Source organism: Falco punctatus, assembly GCF_963210335.1.
Source record: "Falco punctatus genome assembly, chromosome: 4".
Taxonomy (NCBI): domain Eukaryota; kingdom Metazoa; phylum Chordata; class Aves; order Falconiformes; family Falconidae; genus Falco; species Falco punctatus.
Genome location: NC_137583.1, coordinates 59,083,419 through 59,111,207, shown reverse-complemented (window position 1 = coordinate 59,111,207; position 27,789 = coordinate 59,083,419). Strand labels below are relative to the sequence as shown.

Below are 27,789 nucleotides of genomic sequence, written 5' to 3'. Positions count from 1 at the left end.
ATTTGATTTACTTAATCCTTAATTTATTCAAGCAGGAAACACAGTTTTACTGAGGCATTTAAAAATATATATGAATGAAAAACCTCTCAAAATGGAAATAATTCTGAATAATCAATTGCAAAACTAGTAAAGTATAATATATGGCCATATGTAGTTTTAAGTAAATGCGGGAGAGAAAGTAATATTCAGAATTCAGTTATGGAAAGAATATCCACAGTAACGAAAGCTCTTGTACTTTGGGTCTGGCCATTTTTATATGGTTAAGTCTCCTATTAAAGCCAATAGAAGCTTTGGCTAAGTACTAAATCTGTAGAATGCAGTGCACATCTGTGTATATAGAAAAGTCTTACGATGTTTCAGTGGAGGGTTCAATATTTTTAACACATAACTTACCATACAAAATCTAACTTAAAAGGGACTTCTGTGATGATCACTGTATAGTCAGTGTCTTACAAAGCAAATCCATATTCTGTGTTACAGAAAAGTGCTGAATTTCTTGTGCACCTGATTAATGCATTGTTATCATCCCAGTAATTAAAAGGAGCGGGGTTATACACAATCAGCATGATACATCTTACTCAGCACCTCCTGGCAGTTGCCTGCAAAAATTAAACTCATTAATCACTGTGATGCCAAAGAAGAAAAAGCTTGGAAAAGATGAAGAAGCTCTATTTTACGGGAAAAAATTCTCAAGTCAACATCTAGGAGAAAACCCCTTCTGCAGTACAATACGGAAAGCGCTAACCTCATTAATCTAAAAAGAAGAATCAAATTACCAAAATTCTTTGTAATCTGCTATACCACCACACTAGATTTTATTAAGAGTCTTCACAGATAAATGCCTCATATCTAACTGAATGTAGCAAAAATATTATCCCATAACAAAGCAAAAATGCCATCAAACCCTTGTTTACAGCTATTGCAATAATTAACTTCAGCATCAATACTGCCACAGAGACAACTGGGAAGTGGTCTCTGAGGTCATTTATACAGGACCTAGTTTCCTCATTACTCCTCCCATAAATAACATGACTGTCTCCACAAACTAACGATAACATGAAAAATTTGCAATATGTAACCCAAGTTTTTCTCACAAGTTAGGTCTACTCTATGTATTTCTCATATTCCTACCACAATTTGAAATACAGTAAAAACTTGTTAAAATACTTCAACACTGTTGTTACTTCTGCTTTGCTACACTTACATGTTACAAAACCAATGTTCCCAAGTCTGCCTCAATGGTGGCTGCAAAGTGAAGTGAGTAGTTGTCATATTAAATTATGACTGTCTTTGTTTAAGATGTTGTTTATTACCAAGTTACTGCTTCCTATTTAGCTTCATATAGGTTTCATCTTGTATTTTTCCACCGATAGTACTTCCAGTGGACAAAATGCTTACTAACAATACTGTGACCTTCAAAAGCAAGATCCTGTCTTTCCCTCTGTTTTGTACTGCATTGAGGTCTGTACCGGTGCTATAAAAATACAGTACTGAATGCAGCATGTATATTTCAATAGGGAAAGTCATCAACAGTGCCCTATGAAAAAACCTCAGTTCTCTCCCGGTTATTAATCACATGACAAAGTTAGAACAGTCTCATTCTCAGGTTTGTTTTGGTGTGTGGGCAAGCAACAAAACTTTGTTTCTAGATGTTTAAGCTCTAGCTTTTCCTAGTAGATTAATGAAGAAAAATGAAAGACAATATGAAAGCCCTGCTAAAGTGTTTGTGTAAAAAAGAAAATAAAAGTCTGATCACCTTCGAAAATGGTTTTCAATACCGTCTCATTAAGCTCTGCCCCATGATAAGCTACAGCACATGCTCCTGGCACCCTGCACAAACAGCCTGCTCTCTGCTCTCCTTGCACTGCGCCCATAGCCCTTGCCTGCTGCCTGACTCGCTTTTCCCTGTTCCTCGGGGATTTCATGCTCAGGCCTGCATTCCCTCGTCCTGGGGCGGGAGACAAAGCCATCTCTCCCCGGCTAAGGGCGAGAGAAGCTGCCACCAGGTCGGCGCCGGTCCCGAGCGGGTTCAGCACGGCGGGCAGCTCCGCCGGTCCCGAGCGGGTTCAGCACCGTGGGCAGCTCCGCCGGTCCCGAGCGGGTTCAGCACCGTGGGCAGCTCCGCCGGCCTCGCTCCGGCCCGCTCAGCACGGCGGGCGGCCCCGCCTGCCCTCCGCCTCCACGCTCCCCGTGGGCAGGACCCTTCCTCCCGCAGCACACGCTTTAACGGCCATTTCTACTGGCTTCGTCACGTCTTCATCCTTCCGACCTGACCGACCCTCTACCGGCGACCCCCAGCGCCGCCTCTGTTGGACGGGGGCACCTGGGAACTGCCCGCGCCGCCCCACTGCGCTTTCTCAGGCACGTTGCCTCCTTGAAACATAATTCACCCAAAGTGCCCACGTGCGTTCAGAAGTCACCCCAAAGCCCTGTTTCTGGCCACGCTTTTCACACTTCATTGCAGGCACCCGTCCCTCTACAGATGGCACTGCCCAACAGTGCTGTCCAGCCACACACAAACCCTAAGGGGAGAAAAAAACCCACAAATAAACGAACAACAACAACAACAAAAAAAAAAAACAAAACCAAAAAACCAACCACCCAAACACAGGCACACATCCCCACACCCAAACCTCTCCTTTTAGCAGTTTAATGTTATTAATATTGTTTTGGAGCCTGTCAGCATAAATCACTCGCACATGCTAAACTGCATCCTTTGCTTCCGGGCTCAGCGGTTCTGGTGATCAGAGAAGCGGCTCTAGATATGTGTCGTCCCCCAGTCCAGGAAAGCGAAATGACAACAGCCAAGCCCCGAGGCGGCTGGGGCCGAGCCCGCGGCGGCGGCACTGCGCTGGCTGGCAGCGACACCTACAGCCCGGCAAGGCGCCGGGAAGGGGCCCGTGTCCCCCGGCACGCCGGGGAAGGGGAGCGGGTGGCGATCGGGCATAGGGACAGGTCCCCTTCCGCAGCTGGCCAGGGCCAAGGAGCAACAGTGCCGAGATCGGTGAGGGGGTCACGGGCAAGGGTTAATTCAGGGTCCTGTCACCGCTGGCCCCCGGGGCTGAGTGTGGCAGTCACCTCGGGGAGGTTTAGGTCGGTTTGCCTCGGTGCTGCGAAACAGCTCTTGTTCTACGGGCCGCGGAAGTCTTTACGAAAGGACGGGGAAAGGCACAGGGAATTCGACGACAACCCGCGGAAGTTTCCCTGCGAGGACAACTCTCTCCTCCGAGGGAGGCAGACCGGCTGGAAGCCTTTCCTGGGAAGGCTCCCAGAGCCAGAGCCGATCCCTGCCGCAAAGCTACCGCGTCCCACCCGGGCAAGAAGTATTTTTAACAGACGCAAACGTTATTCCCAACAGCAGCCATTTGCTTCCTCTTGTGCGTGCTTCTACAGAGGCAAAACACATTCAAACCCCTCTGCAAACCCAAGGCTACCCGGCGATAGGGAGCCACCTGGTTTGATTTACCGCCGGCCCTTAGTCTCCCAGCTTTCCAAATCTTTCCGAACCCACTCTTCCCACACACCCCCACCCCGCGAGAACTAGGCGCGATCGACCCGAGCCAGTTTAACTCCATCAGGCGCGGCAGCGAGCCGGCGGCCGGGGTGTCACTCGTTACTAAGGCAATACGCAGATGCGCCCTTTGAAGTCGCTGCTCTCGCAGGCACCGCGGGAGCGCAAGGTGCGCGGCCAAAGTTTGCGCTTCCCCGTGGGGGCTCACCCCGGGGCGGCGGGCAGGGAAGGGAAGGAGACGCAGAAACGGCTGCTCAGGGGTTAAAAAGTTTCCCTGCTGCCAGCTTGGGGGGGAGGCTGACGAGAAAGCCAGGAGGGAGGAACAAGGTGAAGACTTCTGCCCCAGGGTGTGTTAACGGGTGAAACATGGAATAACAATAAAAAAAAAAAAAAAAAAGGGGGGGGGGGGGGGGGGGGGAAGAGCGGGGAGCCCTGCCGCCTCGCTGGGAGGGAGACGGCCGGAGCTTCCACTTGCCGTTTCCAAACGTGCTGCCCCCGCGCCCCAGCCCTGCTCCGCGGCAGCGGGGAGCCGCGCCAGCCGCCAGGTAACGGGGAGCGGTGCGGGGGCAGCGCGGGGGCGAGCGAGCCCCGGCTCGGCTCGGCTCCGTCCCGTACTATCCCCGGCACTTCGGGCGAAGAAGAGGAGCGCAAAGAGCCGCTGGGAAGAGCGGACAAACCACGAGAAATCGCCGCCAGCCTGGAGGGGCACTGAGGCATCCGGCAGGACGGGGGCGCGGAGAGGGGGCACACCCGAAACCCGACCCAGCCCAACGCGAACGCCACCGGCGCTTACATCCTCCTCCTCGCAGTCACTTCGCGGCTGGTACTGGAAGCGGGGCCGGCTGCTTTCCTGTTGCAATGGACGCGGGGTCTTGCCGGCAGCGCCGTCCTCCTCGGTGCTCTGGGCGCCCAGGAGGTGACTCGCTTCGGGGGGAACGGGGAAAGAGCGGGAGGTGTTGATCTTCCCGCTGAACCGCTGGTACAGTGAAGCCATGAAGTCAATCCGCGGCAAACGAGGGGGAGGGAGGGAAAGAGAGACGCTTCTCCCTCTCCCTTTTTTTCTCCCCCTCCTTTCTTCTTTTTTGGCTACAGCATGCTACACGCGGACGAGGATCAGTCCCACATCAGGGGAAGGGAGAGTGAGGGATCCTGCTCCCCGGTCCTCTGCACCGGCACCCGGAGAGAAGCGGGGGGGGGGGTGGGGGGGTGGGGAGGGAATCGAGAGAGCAGAGACGGAGGAGTAATAGAGGGGGAGAGGAGAGAAGATAGATAAATAAATAATAAAACGCAATCGAGCCGTAACACCACAGGCCCCGGGAATGCTGCACCATCCAGTGTTGGGAAGGAAAAAAAAAAAAAAAAAAAAAAGAAAGAAAAAAAAAGAACCAAAACACTCCACGAAGACGTACCCCCGATAATGGCGTCTGAGTGGATCAGCATTAAATGTGCTTTGGGGGTGTGCGTGTGTTTGCAAAAGCAGGAGAGAAAAAAAAAAAAATGGAAGGGGGGCTGGCTCAATGGCTGGCTGTCAGCGGCTCCCCAGGCAGAGGTGGCGGAGCAGTCGCCTCCGAGGTCGCATACCAACAGTGTGCACAAGCGAGAGGCAGAGTGACAGAGTGTGTGAGACGGAGTGGAAGAGGCTGGGAAGCCTCATTCAAAGCACGTTGCTCTTCTGGGGAGGGAGGGCTCTTCTACAATCATCTCCTTTTCGGCACCTTGTTTTTCTTCTTCCTATTTTTTTTTTTTTTTCCCGGGGAAACAACTTGGAAAAAAAACCACCAAAACCAAAATAAGAGCAACAGACACCTGATCGCCAGCCGTGAGAGAGAAAAAGAGGTGGGGAGAGGAAAGGCGAGGCGGGGAGGAGCGAGGCGGGACCGGCAGCTGGAGGGGCGCGGGGAGGCCGGTGTGTCCGGAGCGGCTCGGCCCCGGGGAAGGGGCGAGGGGCGGCCGGGGAAGCCCCTCCGCTGCGCTGCCCTGCCCCAGCCGGCCGCGGCACAGCGGGCAAGTGCCCCGTCCCCGTCCCCTCCACCCAGTCCTCCTCCTTACCCCGCTTTCCCATGGCTGGGGAGAGTGGGAGGAGGGGGTGGGGGGTGGGGGAATATTGCGGGTTTGGGGAGGTTGTTGTTGTCGCTTTTTAAAAGAATCCGGTAAATTGTGTCTCTTACTATTTTTGTATTAATTCATTTTTGCTGCATTAAAACGTGCTTCAGCGCCCCTCAGTGGAAATCCACCCAAAGTGGCTCCCGGAGCACCGGCCGGGGATAAACAACCCCGGTCCCAGCGCCGGGGGCGGCCGGGCCGGGTTGGGCCGGGGTCGGGACCGGGATCGGACCGGCCCGAAGAGGGAGCGCGCCCGGCGACCCCCGCCGCCGCGGCCCTTGCGCCGCCTTTGAGTGGCCCTTGCGCGGGGACCCGGAAAACCGCGGCCGCGAATTAACGCTCCCCGGGGAGAAATCGGGCATGTGCTCGGGTAGGCACCGGGCGAGCTGGCAGCGGGTGTCCGGCGCTTCCAGCACGGCGGCATCGGGACGGAGGGGAACAATTCCTGTTGCCCCATCATCAAGCTCCGGGGTTTCCATAGCAACAGATGCTCAGGTTTAAAGGAAAGTGGCAGAGTTGCTGTCACCTCCTCTCCTTCCCAAAATCATCCTCCTCTTTGATCTCTAAATTTGCCAGAGATATTGGGATTACTGGGTGTCCTCCTGTGGGAAACACACAAAGCACAAGTCAGTTTGCCCATTACGGCTGGGAGACTTGCTGCTGAAGAGCTCACAAACTTGATTATACTTTAGCAAGTGGACTTGATGGGCTGTGATGTTTCTAAACATGGTTCTTAAAGTTTTAGCTGTTAAGAAAATACCACCTTTGACATATGTAACTTCAGTCTTAAAGAAAATCCCACCTCAGCAAATCATGTATATGATATTCTAAAGTGCAACTATGCCCCCTTTTACAAATTCAACAACTGCCTGATCAAAATATCTTTACATTTGAGTAGTTTCATCCACTGCTTTTTTTCTTTTTTTGTATCTTCAAAGTCAGGGATGAAAAGTCTTAACATTTAGATGAAAAAGGAACCTTATCTCATCAAGAGAGAAAACAAACAGAAACGCTCTGCCTCCTTCCTGATGGAACTTGAAAGAAGGAATCATTTTGATCTTCACTACTGAGATCCTGACATTTAATTAAAAGACAACATGAGCACACAATGCAAAGGTCTAGCTTCCAAGTCCTAGCGACATACGTCATAACAGACGTAAACTTCCAAAAGCTACTTGGACACCCCGTAAGCTATGTTTTGGACACAAACTGACTACATGCTACCAAAAATCTGGACAGTTAGCTCAATTGAATTCCATCTTGAACTGCATAAAGAGTGACTTTATGACTATTTGGAATTGGTGACAACTAGCACCAAAAAAAAAAAAGAACAAGAGAATCAAATTAAAAGAAATAATACATTTTTAACTTCTAAGGAAAACTAGGACACAAAGGAATAATCAAAGAAAGCCACAAAAAGGCAAGATGAAACCACGAGGCAGAAAAAACCACCAAAGATGAAATGTCTGAATTAAAAATTCTCAAAGTACAGAAAAAAGAAAACATTCTGCCTCACAGCTCAGTTCAAAACTGAAAGAGCCACTTCCATTCCAAATACATTCAGTTTATGGTTTTAATTCTTAAGAATCAAGCTTTCACATAATTGAGTTTGTCTAGTCATGCACACAGATATCGTGCATGTATGTGTGTACACAATTCATGGAAAAAATATATTACGGGAACATAAAATTGCAATACTTTAGAAGTCAAATACTTTAAAAGCTCAGTGAAAAACAGCCAGCCAAATGGTCCTCACCCACCAAAAAATCCTGATCATGCAGCTCTGGGCTGTGATTCATTTGCCCTGAAATAAATAATTACAGCTATTTAAAGGACTTCCCGATTCCAGCTCTCTACACCATGACAGACCAGGGACAGCAGAAGCAAAGTCATGTCGTGCTCCGGGTATCATGGTGGGTGAAGGAAGATGGTTTGCACCAGTTGGGAACAGCAAGACACATTATTTCTGTAGCCCTGCTACAGCAAGAGTGACCTTGTGTAGAAGGGCTGAGCAGGCAGCTGGAGGCAGAAATATCTTGAATAACCCCCCTGCAATAAGATTCACCAGAATCAGTCTGTCGATGCAGTTATTGAAAGCAGAAGGGTTTTTCTGAGTCATAGGGGAGCCAGATGATTTCATTAGGGACTCTGGAGAGCACTTCAGTCTGCCTGCACACAAGTTATCTCAGGATGTAGCTTGTCCCCTACAAGCATGTATTATGGTAGTCCTCTCCGCCTCTCACGGAGGGACACAACCCAGTGCTCCTGAGTCACAGCTCAGTGCTGGAAGTCCTGTACTATTCACTTGCAATTCCATGGTTCATTTGCTGTTCACCTGTGCATGACTTGGAGCCCAGAGTCCCATACAATGTCCCAGTTATACAACCAGACACTGTCATACAGTGCACACACCAACAAGGCATGGAAAACAGGATAGAGCCAAAAAAAGAAACGCAGGACTTGTTGAGACATGATAGTAAAATGGCAAGAAACAAACACCATATCAGTAACTGGGGTTTCATAACAGCAAAAGACCATTTCAGCCTATTGTGAGATCTGAGCAGAAGAAAGCAACTTGCATTACATAATACACTTTAAAGAGGCAAAATATTTCAGATGTATAAATGTAACATTCTTGTCTTTAAACAAACATCTTATATCTTATATTATTTCCCTAAATCCTGCCAAGAGATCCCAAGATAAAAAATCAAGGCATTTCAAAACAAACAGTGTCCTCAAGTGTCTCGTAGTTGTATATTTAATTCAGTATCCAAAGTTTTGCGAGGAGGTTTGATTCCTAACTAGTGATGTTTCCATCAAAATAAAGTGTGTTAGCTTAACATATTTTCCCTGCAGCAGCAAAGTATGTTTTACTGACATTTTTAAAGCATGCAGATAAAAACAACACTTTTTTTTTCCACATTGTATAAATAAAAAGCATCCCCACATTTCAGCACTATTAATGTAACACTATCAAAAGCAGGTCAGACCCAAGCCCTACTGCCTTTAAAACTACACATAAAATATCTCTTTCTGGAAAAGGCTTCTCAGAATAACACTGGAAAAGAAAACAATCCAGCAATATTTCTCTTGGATATTTAAAAAAAATATTAGTTCTCTCTCTCTCAGGGAACTCAAGCATTGTTCTTCATGTTCCATTTTTCTGTTCTGACTAAGCAATTTTTGTTTGCTTAGACTTTGAACTCATCAGCTAAACATGTTTCTAGTTTTCATGTGGTGACAGTTATATATTTTAATAAAAAATAATTTTTCAATAGTTAAGGTACACTTTTTATTATTTAAAATATTATATTTTCCTTTTCCAATGAACTTCTAAAGGGATTTTAGAATTTCCTGATTATATTTTTGTATCACTCCAGAAAACACCAAATGAATATTTGCTCTTACATTGACCGTTTTTATTAATATAATCCCTCTGATTTATTATAATAGCAACTCTGCAGGCACTACAGAAACAAAGATACACTATTTTAATGTCTATTACTATTGTTAGCCAAGACAAAAGCGTCCAACTTGTGAATCTCTAATGGCCCCTGGCTTATATCATCTATATACGTACTGTCTGGTGTCATCTAAAAGCCCAACCAAACCAAGACAGAACAGAAATTCTCTTTCCTTTATCAAATGCAGCAATTCAGCAGTCCCTGAGGATACACTTGATCATTTATTTTGATCTAACGTGTGTGCTGGGGGGAGCATACCACTGTGGCAAGAATACGTGACACTGGGGATGCTGAAGACTGAGGGGTATTATGTACTTTGGAATTAGTATGCTGATCTGTTCACTTTCTTATGTTGTTATTTGCGCTAGTAAGCACTGGACAATGAGTGAGCATGGGACACAAAGAGGCATCTCTGGCACCACACAGATTATTCAAAAAAATATCTTGCAGGTCTTAAAATTATAAAAAAAACCCCAAACAAACACAAAAACAACCCAACAACCAAAAAACCCAAAGAAACCCAAATCCCTAAACAAACAAACAGTCTAGCTTTCCAGGCTGGACTAAAAGAAGCATTGGAAAAATCAGTTTTATGGGCACTGCAAGAATAATTCAGTCTTCCACAAGTGGTTGAATGAGGGCTTTTTGTGGGGAAAACACTGCTACTCAAGTACTGGGAACAGTAGGCAAAAGTGGCTTTACAGGATAAAAAATTTGGGGAAAAAAAGAAAGTAGGCTGGAAGAAAAGGCTCTTCATGGGAAGAGATGGAGCCAGAGGGAGCAGCAAAGAAAGAAACCAAAAGCACATAGAAAAGGCAGGGACACAGTGAAGTACCAGGAGGGTTGAGCGAGAAAGGAGATGAAGGCAAGTGAGGTCAAAGAGGCAGAGAAGAAATGGACCAAAACTGGCAGAGATGGAAAGCACCGACACACCCGAAGAGCAAGGAGACAGGCTGGAGCAGTACAAGGTTAATTGGAGCCACATGGTGAGAGGATTTTCAAAGCCAGGGAGACCAGCTGCTCCAGAGGGTACTTCCAACACCTGGTGGATAAATGTTTGCTCAGTGGTCAGTAGACAGCTGATTTTATCCACCAAGAGTCCTGATACACACCTAGGTCTAATTAAATGAAATCGAGAACACGGCTGAATATCAGCAAGTACTTCCTGGTAGTGTGAGAAGGACTGTTTCCAAAGAAAATGGGTGAAAGTCCTAATGCTGAGGACATTTATAAATAGCCTGTATGAGGCACTAGAAAATGTGCTGTGAGGCATAATCCTGCCAAATTGGCAAAAAAGATAAACCACATGACCAAGAAGGTCTTTCCCATATGATTTTTTATGATTTTGCAACTGGTGCAGGGGTGATGAAAGGCAGTAAAAAAAACCACAGAGGAGAGTGCTCAGGATCAATGGTTGTACAAGTTTGCTGCTAGAAAAGGTAAGTGCAAAGCCTATGTAAAAGAAGGTGCAGATGTACACGTGTTTGTACAGCTGCACCCCACACTGGGGTCCTGGTCTACCACTATACCTTGTATTGCCACACATTGAAATAGGAATTTTGCACTGAATACTGTCTTTCTTGCCTTAATTGGTATTCCGTCTTTGGAAGCTTTATCTGAGAGACATTAGGATGAGATCCCAATTCCATGTCTTCAAAAAAACCCAGGAAGTTAAGCATTAAAGTTACAGATAAATACATTTTTCTTCAGATGCCAAGAGCTGTTGGCAGCCATGCAAGACTCGGCTAATGTTGCTGAACTGGTCTCCACTGTGCATATTCTTCTCTGCTTTGTAAATTGCCGGTATTTGATGCTCAAGTCAGATATGTCATGACAACAACCAGTTTGCCTGATTAATATGATCTCTCAAGGGGGTCTTCAGTAAGAAAAGGAAATATGTTATTGGGGTTTTTTTAGAAAGGCAAAGCATGCTGTTGCAGGTCTATCAAAAAAGTAACCATCTTGCAATAGTATCCACTGACACTTCAGTCAGCTACCTCAGATGGACTCTTGTCTTGAGGCAAGGAGATTATGCTCAGCTCTCTATGTGAAAGGGATGCACAAGGTTCCTGCTCCATCTTAAGTGCCTGAGCCACATCTGCACATCTTTAATTGCCCGTGTTGGGAGAAGACAATACAATTCCTCTCAAATTCAGCACTATAAATTGGTAGCACACAGAAGCAGCATACCTTGGAGAAATTCTGAATTTCCACTTGCTGAAAAGAACTTGTGCATGCAGAATCTTAGAGAAACTGAAGGGATTTTTTAACCAGTCAGCATTTCAAATGCATGGCACAGATTTCAAAGGGAGCAGACAAGACAAAATACTTTCATTTAAAGACGACTTCTTTATAAAACAGAGATTATTTTTTTTTTAAACAGATCTGTGACTCCTTGGACTAGCTGGCACTAAATTCACAGCTGTCTGGTTGCTTGGAAGACAACTAAAACCTACATCTAATAAAAGACCATGGGGATGTAATGACAACACAAGTTTAGGGTTTGGAACCCCACAGCTGAAGGAAAACCCTGGAGAGAAAAAGGAATTAAAAAAAAAGCATACATAGAGAGATGGACATCTCAAAAAGGCCAGTTACCATCAGGCTAACAAGATATTCTTCCACTCTGTTGTTCTCATTCTGGCCCTGACAGCCATAGATTTCTTCCACCAGTTTGGCACAGCTTCAGCATGTTCAAATATTCTTCTCCTGCAGGCTTTTACAAAGAACAGAGCAATGATGGAGGTTTGTAAAAAACCCACCCTGTGAGGGCGCATGTTGGATATTCTCTAGGAATAAATACTGGATCAGGGAATCTTGAAGGTTGTAGGTACAATTCAGTCCAGTTTCTGTCTCCCATTAGGACTACAGACAGGTGAGGAGCTGTCTTGAGATGTGTCTTCTCAGGGCAGATTTGAATGTACAGAACTGCCACTACAGGTAATTCAGAAAGTTTTCAGACTGAACAGAAAAGCATCTAATGAGTTCCAGTCATCTGGAGTTAGTGGACTTTAAGCAGGGACTTTATGGAACACAGTTCTAGATTAGCTGTCTGAAGTCCCCTGAAATCACCTAAAATTAAATAATTCCTTTTTAGATGTGGCACTAATTTGAATTTGTAGATGTTTGTGCTACTTCCCTATTAGTGCTGGTGCATATTCTTTCACGCCCGTTTGTCTTCATAAATTGATTAGAAAAAAAGCCTACCAGATCACTCATAGTTTTCTAAGTAAAAATTACCCCATTTATCCAATCCACCTGTCTTAATAACATAAAAGTCTAAAACGACTGAGGCTCTTGGAAGCTATTTTGAAGGTTTGTTAATGCTTTTGGTCAACTGCCATTATGTAGCAGCAAATATATAGGATTATAAATGGCTGTCCAAACAGTGTATTCATTTTTCAAGAAGTGGGAGACACAAGGACAAGAATGGAATACTGATAGGAGATTAATAAATTATGTCCTTACTGATTTAACAGAGGTTTATGAGAACAGTTATTTAGGATCAGCAAACAAGCCAACCAAAGAGAAATTTTCATTTTAAGTACCTCTTAGGATGTGCCCTGATTTAACTCATCAACATATGTGCTTCCCTTTAACCTTACTGCGCTCTTTCAAAGTACGTCAAACAGAGGGACTAAGGTCAGGTTTGCAAAGCTATTTAGTGATGTGATGTGAGGTAGTGGAATACACATAGGAATTACCAAAATCAGATCAGTAATGGTGTAATCAATATGAGCTGCTGCTTTGGAAAATTCCAGTAGATATTCACATGCATCTTGATGTATTCACTGTATGCACCCAAATTTAGGGGCATTTGATTCCTAGTTGCTAGTTAAGCCGATATAGATCTTACTGGCTTACTAAGTAATACCTTTAAAAAATAAATAAGCGCAAAGCTTTGTGAAACAAGACATGCATATTTCTAGTCCATTCTACTTAGAGGTAGATCTATATGCGTAATTATTTGCATATGCCAAGGAATCTTAAAAGCATGTCAAGTGAATCAAACTAAAGAAAGGGTGAAAATTAAGTTTAGGGATGTTCAATAATTTCACCACAAAGATAAATGCAATCCAGGACTCGGCTAACCAAGAGAATACAAGCTGCTTCATCATGATCTGAATATGACTGTGACAAAGATAATCCTGTGAAACTTTGACTGCAACTGATAATTTCAAATCTCTGAAAGAAGTCTAATTTGCTCTTCCAGAGAAAAATAATCTAATTCCCTCCAAGTTACACAAGCACACAGCAGTATTCAGATCCTCTTTTTTCCACAAAGCAGGCAAGCAGCAACTAGGCAGCTAAAAATGTCACAACAGGGCTCAAAGAACCAACCTTTGAGTCCATCACAGCTTCTGCAACAGTGACATCAACAAGAATTCAGCAACACAGCCAGAGATGCATTTTGTAAAGGCACCAACACTGAAAGCAGTTATTGAAAAAATGAAGCCACCATGACTTAAGGCAGTAATAATTTCTGATGAAACACCACTTGCTATGCCAGTTGATGCCTCCCCCCAGGAACACTAGCAGCAATGAGCGGACAGAAACAGCACCACCATTTATCTGGAATTTAATGTTCTTGATAATCACTAAATTGTTTCTCAACACTACATTCTGAATGATTTCATACAAATAACCACACTAAAACCTTCTCCAATTTCATGAGATTGAACAAAGCTTACCATTTTCCAGCGGGAATTGTTTATTCTAGCCATTATTCACCAATTTAAGTATGTCTTTGCCTATCCAGTAACTCAGTAAACCAGAATTCACTACTGATTCTGGGGATAACAAATTTCTTGAAAATATCCTCTACTGAGAAAAGAGTATCTCCATTCAGAGGACCATATCCTTGTATTGGTATTGCTTGTTATTTTTGGAAGTGTGTGACACCTCAAAACCAATTAGCATGGCCTAGTTGTGTCATCTAGAAATGTACAGGTTCTTCAAGATAAAGCACATGCAGCACTGACATTACGACAAATGCAGGCAACAACTTGTCAGAGGTGGAAACGTTTGCTGGATAACAGAGATGACATAAACAGAAAGTGGGACAGTCACCTCAAAGAGGGGAAAAAAATGTGTTTTGGCTAGAATTTCAGACATCACACTGCACTTTTAAGAATCTAAAGGACCTGGGATTTTCCTACCAAAGGCATCTGCCTCATCTTCAAACACACAGAGCTTTCTTTGTGTCACAGAATTTGCAAGAAAGTAGTGCAGCCTGGGTTGTATCAGAAATAGTGTGGCCAGCAGGACAAGTGAAGTGATTATCTCAATGTGCTCGGTGCTGGTGAGGCTGCACCCCAAATACTGTGTTCAGTTTTGGGCCCCTCACTTCAAGAAAGACATTAAGGTGCTGGAGCTTGTCCAGAGAAGGGCAACGCAGCTGGTGAAGGGTCCAGAGCACAAGTCTTCTGAGTTCAGGGAAGTGGGGTGTTTTAGCTTGGAGAGGAGGAAGCTCAGGAGACCTTATTGCTCTCTACAACTACCTTAAAGGAGGTTGTAGTGATGTGGCTGTCAGTCTCTTCTCCCAAGTTACAAGCAATAGGATGAGAGGAAAAGGCTTTAAGTTGCACCAGGGGAGTTTTAGGTTGGATATTAGGAAAAATTTCTTCACTGAAAGGGTTATTGAGCATTGGAACAGGCTGCCCAGGGACATGGTTGAGTCACCATCCCTGGAGGTATTTAAAAAATGTGTGGCTGTGGTGCTTAGGGACATGGTTTAGGGGTGGACTTAGCAGTGCTGGGTTAACGGTTGGACTCAATGATCTTAAAGGTCTTTTTCAACCTAAATGATTCTCTGATTCTACAAAAAAGGAAAGAAAACACTTGCAAGGGGCTCAAACCTTTGGAATTTGCTGGTCTTTTAAGCCCAAAATAGTGTTACTTTCAGAACACTCACCGAGGCCTATTTCTAAATAAATACACAGGCAATGATTTCATCTTTGGCCTGCTTTTCCCAGAGAGCTGTAGAGAAGCACAGCTTTAACTGTAATGTACCTGTGTGTTGAGCATATGACCCACGTCTGAGGAACTCCCTGTTCTCATGACTGATGGTTGACTGGGAGAGAGGAGAACTTCAGCTCCTCTCTCCACCATGGGCAATTCTCTAGCCATGCCACCTAATTTAAGAGGCAGTAGAAGCCACACATCCTGCCACCTTGCAAGCCCCACATGTGCTCCAAAATGTTTTAAAGTAGGTTTGTGGGTCAGCTGCAGTGTAGACTGCTAGCATATCCCAGCTTAGTACTGCAGTCATGGTGGGAGAGGTCTGATTGCACCTTTCTACTTATTTTTGGAGCAGCCTAAGGCAAGTTTACAAAGTAATCTCTTTCTCTTTCTTTTGTGTTACCGATAGGGCCTTTCTATAGAAAAAATAAAAAAGATACTGATATGTTCACAGTGTGATTTCTAAGCTGACAGCAGGCCTTTAAGATGAAGGCACAGACATTATATTAAATATGCTCCATCGCACATATTTTTTGCCTATTATCTAGTTCATATTATAAAATAGTTGTCATTTTTTTATCAGATACCTTTGGAAACTCACTACTGTTGGACCCTGCCCTCTACTGACATGCTTTTCTTGTGAACACAATGCAGTCTGCTATACACATGACAACCTAGATGGCACACTTTAAATAAGTCTTTTATGGAAAGAGGCAAAAAAGAGGGAATGACAGGAGGACAAAGCCTAAAATGATAGTGATTTCTATTTCCTATGTCAAATAACTGGGAGACAGGGCAAAAAGAAAAAAAATATCAAATCTTCTTAATAATTACTAATCAATTCTTAATAATAAGCTGAAGACAATTCATTGGGATGAATACAATTTTATAAATAAAAGTCTGGATCATCTTCTACCCTTCAGAAATAAAATTGTTTTGTTTATAGTGCTTGTCAAGCCTGTTCTCTGAGTTTGATAAAGAAAACATGCCAGACCTGGTAGAAGTTGCAGTGGTAAACAAGCAGCTGTGCTATTCTGCTAAACTGCAGCATTAGCACATATGGCACAAAGCAGTACTGGTGGCAAGGGAGCAGTTCCACTCCCGCTAGTCTGTGCCCTCTGCCCAGCACACATTATTATAAGTGACAAGAGAGCAAGTATTTTGATATCTGTTTTCACTTAAGGCCCTTAAAGTGGAGACAACATCCATTAAGACTTACAGTAAACTTCTGAAATAGAACTCCTTCTTGGTGTTTTACAGATGAGACCAGCAGAGCTAAGTGATTTGTTCATGCAAGTCTGTACTGGGGGCAGAAGAGTGCACAGACTTCATCCTATGGCTGTGTATTCCACAGAGTAACAAACTCTCTTTATGTCAAGCAGTGAGAAAGCTCAGCTGAATTGGAAGGAGGTGGAGCATCAGAAGAGATGCCACTTGCTAAATTTGGAAGCAACAGGCCCCCAATCAGGACCATTCATCTGTACACAGTACACAGCTGCTTGCGTAAAATAGGCAGCTAACAGAAAAAAAGCTGAAGTCAGAGGACTACACTACACAGATAGTAAAACTTCCCTGAGAAACAGCATTCTTCCGAAGTCATTACTACGGATGTCACTGGTGTGTGTGTATGTGCTGAAGCAATTGTATTTCTTATGCCACAGTTGTTCTATGTTTGCAACTGCAGTCCTGAGAAAAACCCTAACGTGCTGGTTTCTCTTTCTGTAGGGTTCTCAGGTTATTTATTCCAGCCCAACTGACAGAAAATTCAGAGCTACTGCGAGCACAGAGAATGTTTTATGCCCTCCATAAAATCATTTGACAATCCAAGGAAAACTTTCCTGAGTCTGTTGTTCAGATTCCAGTGCGATTAATTGTATTCAGTGGGAGCTTTACTTGAGTGAGGACTGCAGGGTCTGACAATATCTGAGCAGGTCAGCCCAAAACATTAAAATGATTCACAACCCTAGAAATAAACATTTGAAGAAAAACCCTGTAAATACAGATCAGCATCACCACTTGAGGGTGCTGCAGTAGTTCTTAAATATTAACTCAAAGATGTGCTACCAGGCAGGTACTGTACACAGAGCTACACGGCAATAATTCACCTAATTACTTCCATGGAGGCACATGAAACATTTGGAGCTAAATTCGCACAAAATACAGCTGAACAGGAGGTCTTGTTCCCAAATAGAGGTTTAAATCTTAAAACCTTCATAATTAATTAAGATGATAAAATAGGATTCTCCTTAAAAAGAGGTGGAAAAAGGAAAAATTAAGTAGAACAAAAGAGGACCCTCAATTATGCAAGCACATGCATTTCAAACTTCAAAAAATTCATTACAAGTATAAATTCTCAGCTCTGCACACATTTCCTTTGACTGTAGTACGAGCAAATGTTTTCCAAGGCATATCAAATTGATTTTGCTATAAACTATTACAGGATTATAGTCCATTTGATAGTCTTCACTACAGGAAACACACAGAACTAGTCTCTGTGGGAAATATATTGAATAGTCAGTAAAACACAAAGCAATACCAAAATACAATACAATAGAAAATGGTTCAAAAAAGCCACAGCAACCTAAATGGAGAGTCTGAGTCAAACATTATCTATGATTCTGCTGTTTTGTGGAGCCTCCCTTTTATCATAAAAAATGCTATTTTCTCAAGAGGATATAAAGCCACAAAAAAAAAAAAAAAAAAAAAAAAAAAGAACAGACAATAATGAAGTTAAAAGAAACTTATGAAATCACTACATCTGTGAAAGCATAGTGACTGCACATAAAATGAGCTCTCGTTTAGAAAGCATGTTCAATTCTAGTTCTTTTATTTGACTCTTATCAGACAGTCAAGAGAGCTGATCAGGGACTATTTGGTGATACTCTTGGAAAACACTGATCCACCAAAGTTAAAACTGCTGGCAGAAAAAGAGCTGGTTTAAAAGAAAATTCCCAGTTCAAAGACATTTGTGGAGAGGGATTTATTTCTTAAGGTTAGAAGATATAAATGGACCACTTTCAGACTGAAAATAACACACATTTATTTCCAAAAATGAAGCGATTCTGAAATGCTGATGAAGTATGGCCAAAAAAAAAAAGTCAGAAATAAAAATAAAAAATTTTAGTTGACCCAAACTGATTTTATTCTTTGGCTTGCTACAGAGCAGACATTTCCAAGATCTATTTCCCAACCCAACTCAGAGCAGCAAAGTTTTTGAAGCCTTGAAACCCGAGTTTCTCAGCTCTAATCTCTTTGCTGGGTGCCCAGTAGAACATGGTAGGTTGAAATAGTTCTAAAACTATTGAAAAACATGATAATTATCTGGACCTTGGGCCTGAAGTCAATGTACTGCAATCAGCTGGAAGAGTAAGACTGCCTTGCTGCAAGGGTGAATATAATCTATGAACAGGTGAGTACTATGAACAGGTGAGTACTAGGAATAGTCCTTTGCAATGAGAGGCAGTCTCACCCTCCTCCCATGTCCTATCCCTTCAGTGACTGTTCAACAGCTGAATTGCTGCTGCTGCTGAAATCGATACCACCCACGATCCACAATATGCACTTCCCAGGACTGTACTCACATAGATAAGGAACTGACCCAAATTTTAAAGATTGAATTTAACCCCAATGAACATTGTTACAGAGTACATACACACAACCCAACAAATGCTTGCGCCTCACTTTCATAGCAAAAGACACCAAAGGGAAAGCAATGAGATGAGGGTGAATGTATCAAGGAGAGGTGTGTAAGAGCCAGAAGTTCATTCTGCAAATGATATGAAGAACACACTTCTTTGGCCTTAGCTCTCATTTGGCCCCTATATTGCAATACTCAGCATCAGAAAAACAGAGCAAAAGCTACTGTGGATGCTGTAGATGTAGAGAGAGGAGTAAACCCTGAGCCTATGTAGCAAGACACTGTTTTATTAGGGCATCTGAAATTAATGTCAATATTCCCTTTCTTTACAAAAAGTGTGTTAGAAATAGACAGACAATCTTGACACTATGTGCGCTTTTCTACAGCCTATTCATTTCTACATTGCATTGTTCAACTAGTTATTTTTAAATTTTCATTACTTCGCAGACAGTGTCCTGATTATTCCTCTGAGAATGGTAATATTTTAAATACCTTTACACATCATTAACATTAGCACAAGACCTACCCACTTCCCTATAACAAGGTCACAAATACCAGATGAACATTTCCAGTGAGCAAAATAAAAGATATGTATAATTTTTACAAGCTAAAAAAACTGCTGTCAGGACTTTTTTTCGAAGACAAAAATAGAAGAAGGTAGAATACGGTCTTGGCCTCACTTAAAGCATGAGCCCATCTCACAGAGGTTTGTATGGAGTTCCAGCCTGGCCTACACATATAGAGAGAGTCAGTAAACAGGCCACAGCCAAGTGATTTGGCTGTCAGATGCATGGACAAGAGCTCCTGATTGTTGATTTGCATCTTTACTATGTGGGAAATTATGCCTCCAGCAAAGTGATACATTTACCTCCTATTAATTTTAGTCAGACCAGGATTAAATTTTGGGCAAGTTGCTTTGATTCTGTTTCAGTTACCCCAGGAATAAAATGTCTGCATAATAACCTCCACCTACCCAGAAGGGGCTGTGAAGATTAATGGTAGGAAAGCACCTGGATGCCAAGGACAGACATTTGTCCTAGTTACGTCTACATATGAAAAATGATCAGACTCTTTTGTCTCTCAGAAAACAGTCACAGTTACTTTAAAATACATATTCAAGCTAAGAGTTGTGAACTCAAAGACCAGAGTAGTTGAAATTATTAACAAGGAACATGTAACTCTGTAAATGTATTTCACTGGGAAAAGGTCAGCATTAGAGATATGAGACAGCCTTTTACATTAGAATAACTCATATCACCTTCTCTTCATCCGTCATGTATTTCCATAACTCTGTGCTTTCTTTCAGTCATCTTATTTAACAAAAAGGATTTATGTTTTGTGGAAAACGGCACTACAGAAAAGGCATATTTATTAAGTCTGCCATTGCAAAATCTTTTTTTATTAGATGTGTTAGCAGCCCTTAACTTTTTCAATAATCTTATTATTTATTGCACACTGTACTTTATATTTCAGTCAGTTTAATTATACCAGTAACATGCTGGGTAACATTTCAAATTTTCCTTCTGTAAATAACAGGTATCATAGCAAAATGCCTGTAAGCACTCATTATAAATGAGGAATGTTTGTCACTCGTATCAAACCACTGTGGTTTGCTATGTACAAATGTTTTTAAAACATTCAGATTTTTGGGATGAAATATTTCATTCCAAGGAGCATGTGGTTGCTTTGAGTCAAGGTACACAGGAGAGAGTGACAGCTGTGTAAACACTGAATTATGGCATACTGCAAAACACCCCAAACTTCTCCACAGAAGCATTTCAGAGTATCTGCCCTCCTACAGGGAGGTCTTCTGAACCACATTTTGTGTGTAGCAGGGTCAGGACCCACTGTGCTTTTGCTCCTGTGCAACGTGCATAGAAAGGAAACAACAAAGTGATTTCTTTATTCCTGCTCCATATTGTCCCTTCATGGCTTCACTAGATGAGCAGGAATACTGCTACTGTTGAGATAATTAGCACAGGCAATTAATAAGAGATTGTTAATGTTTCACTGAAACACAAATAGCAAAAGATAAATAATTCCTCCCTGAAGATCTAAACCAGAAGAATAATTAACAGCTGGATGGGAGGGGAAGCAAGAAGCTAGAACACACTCCAGAACTACAATCTGCTACCCAATCTTTGCAGGAAAACGTGTGTGTTTGCGCATTATATTCTTTACTTAAGCATCTATCCTGCATCAGCAAAGCACCTGCAAAGCTCTGCACCGAGTTCAGTAACAGCAGGATTGCACCTGAAGTTGGAAATGCTCATCCTTAGAAAAGGGTGATCCTAATAATGTGATTATATGGTCCAGTCCTGTAAGAAATGTTATTCAGTCTCCACAGAAAACTTTGCATGATCAGGGCTACAGCTCTATGTTACGGTGGTAACACGCTGAACAATCACCTCAAACTAGCACCCTCCTCCTTACTCTGTGAGGATCTACAATCCTTCTTTCACTCCTTGTTTTCTCCAGGTCTATCATTCTTTTTCCTGTTAAGGATAAAGCTTGAGTACTTCTCAGTACTTAGTAACTTCTTTTGCACCTCATGGGGAGTGAAAAACATGTAAAGCAGAATTAAGACTTATCAACAACCCTGTGTTTTAATTCAGGACCCCTAGAAAAAGCAGCTGAAAAACTCATCTTTCCTTTCATGCTATCCCAGCCTAGTAGCCTACTTCATTTCTCTCTTGAAGACATCTTTCCATGCTCTGGAGGGATTTTCCCCAAGCACCTCTTCCCTAGGACACAGACAGCTCTCGCCAAGCTTGTCACTACACACAGCTCCTTGCTTCCTAAGCCCAATCACCAGATGTGCATCTTCATGGCATGCACATACCCTTCTCATAAACACAGCCCTGGCCAAACACTGCAGGCAGGCAGTTCCTAGTCTGCACAACTCGTTCCCTCCTAGCTCAAGTACAAAGAGGGAAAGTCTTCCTTACTCTTAAAAAGGGTTGGTCTATGCTAGAATATCCTTTGCAAAAGCACTGCATTTCAAGGTTGAGCTTTTTGAGTATTGAAGTTGCCTGGTTCCCATCAAGTTTGTGGAAAGGCCTGAAATAACACCTCCTGTTTAGGCATGAGTGCTTATTTATGTTCTGCTTTGAGACATATTGCTTCTGAGCTGGTGTTTGGGTACCCCAGAGAAAGCTGTTTGTTGGGCAAAGAGCTACATACATGATGCTGTGTGTAAAGAAACACTGACCATCATAGTCTGCCATTTACATATCTCTTTCAGAGCTCTGCTAAGCTTCAGGACATAGCAGAGGAAGATACCTGTACTTCACCTTTACATACAGCAATTCTGATTTACCATGTGCCAGTACAAGGGCAGAGGAGAGGCAGGCTTCCCCTTTCTTCTCTGAGACTCTGGGTCTTTAGGCAGCAGAAGAGCAGACTATGTAGCCAATAGCATGCGATGCCAACTTCTTTTGCTTCCCTGGCACAAGCAGCACCATATGCTCTTGCTTCCAGACTGTCTCTCCACACAGGATGGTCAGAGGGCTCTGCAATCCAGGGCAGCATAGTACGGGAAGGCAGGAGTATAGAAGCAGTGTATCTGTGCCCAGCTACTTTCCTATTTCTAGGTTTACTGGTGAGCTGAGAAAGTATGGAAAGATTCACATCCATTCCTTAAAATCATTTAACTAAATCAATGAGATGCATTTTGCCTGCCCACTGAGCAAAGGGGAGTTCTAGAGGAAAAGGTAATTCATAAAGAACTGAATAGAAATAACTGCAGGTGCTATGACAACTTATTTGTTTATTTAGTTTTAAAATTATTAACAAATTTGCCTCTCCACCAGCCTCAGTGCCCTAACATTATTAACTACTCAATAAAATTTCAACAGCTTTAAAATAATCAGTTTTACAGAAACCCAGTCACCCAGCCACCCAGCCACTTTCACAGCTATCACTTGCTTCAGTGCAAGAGGAAGAAAACCAAAGACCTCTGCCTTCTGCAACATACTCCAATTCTTTAAATATGGGCTATTTCAGATCTGTGATTAGAAACACATTCCAGAGTCCTGGAGAACACTCTGCTAATAGCTTTAGCTTTTAATGGGCATATGGGTCAAGTGCCCTTCTGATCTCAGCTTGATGATGCAAGCATGATTCTCATGCTGGACAAGCTCCGGGCACAATAGATCAAAATTGGCATCTTATGCACCACCCACGACCTACAAATGGCCAGTGGAGATCCTGAGCTTGCCACGTCAATCCAAATGTTTCCCTCAGAAGAAAAATCTGTGCATCTCCACAGCTGGCCTGCGACAGTATGACAATAATCTGGCCGTAGATGAACCAGGCATAGACAAGGCAGCTGAGAAGAAAGGCCAGCAGGCATTGTCCAAAGGGGATTAGGTGCAAATCTTTCTTTCTGACATACAGGTAATACCTGCTTCCTCCTCCTACCCTCAAGACCTCCATATTGCTGTAGATGAAGTTCAAGCAGCTCACCTTCATCCACACCCAGACATGACTGGAGAGAGAAGCTAACTTCCAGCACTCCAGATTCACTTTTGAAAATGCTGGCAAATATGTCAGTGCTTATCAATATGTTGGGACACACATACAAACATAGAGAAAGCCCTGGCATGGCAACGTTTGGAACCCCTGTCCACACAGGAGACATGCAGGGCTTCCCAACTCTTGACAGGCTGAAGCTGGAACCAGGCTTGATCCAAAGTCCACTAAAAACAAAGGAAGTCTTTTCAGTCTCCAGACATTAGGCCTCTGTGTAGTGAAAGAATGGAATTCTCCCAAGACTGGCAAATTAAACCCAGATAGGTACTGACTAAGGGAGCAGAACATTTATGAGATACTACATTCATCACTGGGATTCTTTATATGTGAAGAACCAGGTTTCATTTCTTGTTTATTTGCACAGAAAGTACAGCCACAGTATTTTGTTTAAATGAGCAGTCTTTTGATATTTCAGTAGGCTTTTCTATTTATATAATGGGGCTCTCTTGAACTCTCCTCTTGAACTCTGAACTTTACCTGTGATGCCCTTGTCTGTACACATCTTTCATGACTGGCACAAATGAGTACCGCAGATATTTCAAAGTACCACCAGTCATCTCACTAGTGTACTACAATGCAGTAAAATATATGGCATATTACAACTACAAAATACATTTTAATCTTTCTAAAACCTGCTTCCCGTTGACGACCCAAAAAAAGGGAGAAGTTCAGAATACTATTTTATTGCTTAGCTTGCCTGCCCAAGCTCCTACATTACAAGCTGAGAAATGCTATGAGCCTGAATGAACTGACCATCTACAATAACCAAATTTCTTCCTACTGTTTGAAAAGCAAATATGCACAGGAAAAGCAATAACCTACTATATATGTCAAAAGGGAAGAAGAACCTTTAAGTTCAGTGGCCTGATATAATATCAATGCCACAAATCCGTATGAAGCGGGCACTGTTCTTTTCCAGCTGGAATCACACTGGTGTCCTTTTAGCAAAGCAATGCAAAAAACTAATGCAGCACAAAAAGGGCTTCATGAAAGCAACTTTCGATACCACTTATTTTGCCTATTTCCTTACTGATTTCCTTCCTATTTCTTACTGTCTCAAATCAGTGCAGCAACCTTTGTTTTCTTCGATTAGCACAATGAGTTAATGTAGACATTTTACAACCAGCATTGCCATGATTAATGGAAATAGATTTGTCCCTACCGCTTAATGTTAAACAGCTGAGGTCAGGTTATATGCTAATTTAAATTTCAGACAATCCTACTGGTGTCAATGGGATCACGCGTGCAGCAAAATGTTGCTTCAGCTGCATTTCTGTCTCCTGCAGCCTTCCATCGTACCTTAACATATTTCTTTGGTGATGTTCTAATGGGTACATAGCAATGAGGGTCATTCACAGCAAATGGATTTTTGCACTGCTGCTTGCAAATTGCAGTACTCCTATTTGCCAGTCACATAACAAACAACTGGCCTAAAAGCAGACGATAAAAGCAAGAGATAAAAAAACCCACATGTGGAGCAGCAGAACTAGTGAAGCAAACTTTTCTATGAAGACATAGCTAATGGTTAGATTCTCTAATGAGGTATCAGCTCCAACTGAAATTTGTCCTGCAGGTAAGGCATTTCATAACAGCTCTTCCTTTATAAGTCCTCTAGTGCTTGATAAGACTAAAAATTACACTGCAGCCTCCCTTCAAGGGTCTATGAATTGTGTTTTTCTTACCAGACTACCTATTTTCAAAGAAAATTGTGGCAATACAGACTTCTACCCTCACATGCCTTTCAGAGTTGGTTATAAAATTAATGAAATAGGAAAAATAAGACAGAAACACAAAACCATGACTGTGACTGTGCATCTGTGAAGCACTTCTAGGGAAAGAAGCAAGTGGATCGCTTATGTCAAAGAGCATCTAGCACAAAACCAATGAGTGACAAGATTTCAAAGGTACAGAGCTTTTGTGAGACTGTTCTTGCAAAGACAGGACACATCCCCTGGGATATTTGTGGCTATTAAGATGTGGCGTGATGAGAGTACTGTTTCAGCAAGAGAAGGATGTTGCATTTGGCTGAAACAATTGCTCTTTACACCAGTTCGATGTGCACAAAACAAACTGCATCACATGTACAGAAAGGCATCACCATTCCTGCACCTGTCACTACTGGAAGGCCATTTGGGACCACTTTTTCAACTTTATTTCTGGTAATGCTCCATCCCAAGCTCAGCTGCATTCACTGGAGTTCTGTTCTGACATCAGTAGGATGACTGATGATAAGCAAGGACAGTGTGCGTTTTCTGAAACGTCTCAGCAATCTTGTCAAATAAGTGAGCACTACTAGGGAAATATCCAAAGATGCAGAGTTAGAATTAGTGAAAGAAAAAGGAAGTTTATTATTTATATTCCAGCAGCATGTAGCAACTCCAACTGTGATCTGAGTCTCAGTGTGCCAGACAACATAAAAACATACAGTAGAAGCCAATTTTGGCTCTGAAGAGCTTACAGTCTTCAGAGGCAAGACAGACAGAAGGTGAGAAAAGAAAGAGAACTAACATACACACAGCAAAATCAGTCGCAAAGCTAAGAGTAATACTGTCTCCCTCCAAATACTGAAGCCTATCCTCTGTCCAGTCCGTCATACTGCCTGCTGATCTGAACAGTTTGACACCTTGAATGCTTTCACTTTCAGGAGTATCTCTGCAAGCTAAGGTATGAGGGGCCCCAAGCAGAAAGCAAGCTGAATCACATCTCCAGAAACCAAAATGATCAGTTTATTCTGCTATAATTCTTCATGAATCCATACTAGGTTATTGCTCCTTTGTCCTTTATTTCTCTTTTACCATCTTTTTTTTTTTTTTTTCCCTAAGTAGGTCACCTCATCTCCTGAAGTATGAAGCCATAAGACTATGAAAGCATAAAGGAGATTTATTCCTCTCTGTGTGCATGATCTTCTCCACTGAAAGAAGTATGGGAATGACTACAAGGTTCATCATCAACTTCCAAGAATAGACAAATGCCTTTGTTATGCTTCTGTGGCATATCTCAAACACCGGCAGGATAAAAACGACAGTGAAGAAAGAAAAACTCTTGCCATTAACTTGTCCACTAAAATATTTTAGCATGTTCCAAAGGTGGTGAAAGGTCAGAGACTAATTTCATTTGAGAGTTTTAATTTGCTAGACTTAACATATGTCCATTAATGGATTTTTTTACCTGTCTCAGACCTGTCTCTGCTCCTAGATACACATCTATATTAAATTTATGATTTACAAGCATCATGATAGACTGCCCTTTGCCAACCTCTTAAAGGGCTATCAGTCACAATGATTTTTCACATATGATGCTTAACTACATTTTAATAAGTTGTTCTTGAGAAAATAAATTCCCCAGCAGGTGAAGCTGACAGAAATTTAAACCCTGCACATGCCTAAAATACAATGTCTTTGCAGAATAACATCAAGCAATTATTTTTCCTCAGTACTGCTATTTTGTATCTTTTTTTACTGATTTTTGTTTGCACTAATTCCAGAGGTCTCACTTCACACCACCAAAAAATGATGTCATTCACAATAGATGACTGTTCTCTGAAATTTCTCCACATAAGGCAACACAAGATTGAAGAAACTCACAGACTAAAGATGGGTTACTTGCATTCAAGCTGTCTGTAGTGAAGGAAAAGCTTGTGGCTATTTTATCAAGAGGTGATGCTGATGCTGTAATTACAGGATTATTTGTACATGTACTAGACAGTACACACACGCTCATATATGCAGATAACCACAGTATTCAACAGGGTCAGGAAGGACCGTGACTCACAAGCGGCCATTTAAATAAATATACTGTAATACTGACATTTCAATTTTATGGAAAATGCTTCTGAAAATAGACTAATAATGTCTGTCCTTACAAAATTAATTCTGTAATTTCATATTCTAAAGTCCTTCGAAACAAGAAGACTCTTTCCAGTATATAAGGAATAAAATTATGTGGAACAGGAAGATTTCCTTAGAAAGTTAAACCAGAAAAGAACATATTAAGAATCTGTATTTTTTAAGAACTTCCTAACTCAAATATTCACTTTCATCAAAAGGCCACTTGCTTCCCTAAGGATCAACAATTGTTAGGATCCAATACCTTTCCTAGGAATAAACTACAAGCCCGTGGACTCTACTGTCTCTAGAAATACCTTCTACATTCTTCTCCATTATCCACTCCCTCAGGTGGATATATTTTTCAGCTAAAAGCAGCCTTGCTTTCTGGCCACTCTTTGTCAATGCCTCCTTACTTTTGACAAAACGGAGAACAAAACATTCAAAGCAAGAAAGCTTTTATGTGCAAATAAATCAATGACGTTTACAAGATGAATTAGGTACCTAGCTACACTGAGATCTGATTCCAATGAAACCAAAGACAACTATACTTATGCAGGGTCTGCTGACCTGGAGTTTTCATTAGATCCACAGGAAATTCTAAGCTTTTAAAACCACTTGTTAATATTGCCAGATGACACAGTTATGCAATTATCTGGCCCATTAGTTTTGCAGTTTACAGCCACTAGCAAGTGGTTTTCCCACACTCTGAACACTTTGATGGAAAACAGTATTTACAATAGAGTAGCTGATAAC

The 27,789-nt window shown here is 42.5% G+C and overlaps 1 protein-coding gene across 3 annotated transcripts in view; it reads right to left on the bottom strand.

Annotated features, from left to right (window-relative positions):
• Positions 1-27,789, bottom strand: part of DPP6 (dipeptidyl peptidase like 6) — a 571,473-nt gene that overhangs the window by 417,758 nt on the left and 125,926 nt on the right. The window contains exon 1 of one of the 3 annotated variants that reach the window (XM_080383696.1): positions 4,305-27,789. This exon is cut by the window's right edge and continues 20,730 nt beyond it. The exons of the other annotated variants lie outside the window; for them this stretch is intronic. Within the exon in view, the coding sequence (XP_080239822.1) occupies positions 4,305-4,505 (201 nt within the window). The 5' untranslated portion in view covers positions 4,506-27,789. The remainder of the gene's footprint in view (positions 1-4,304) is intronic. 3 annotated transcript variants of the gene reach the window in all.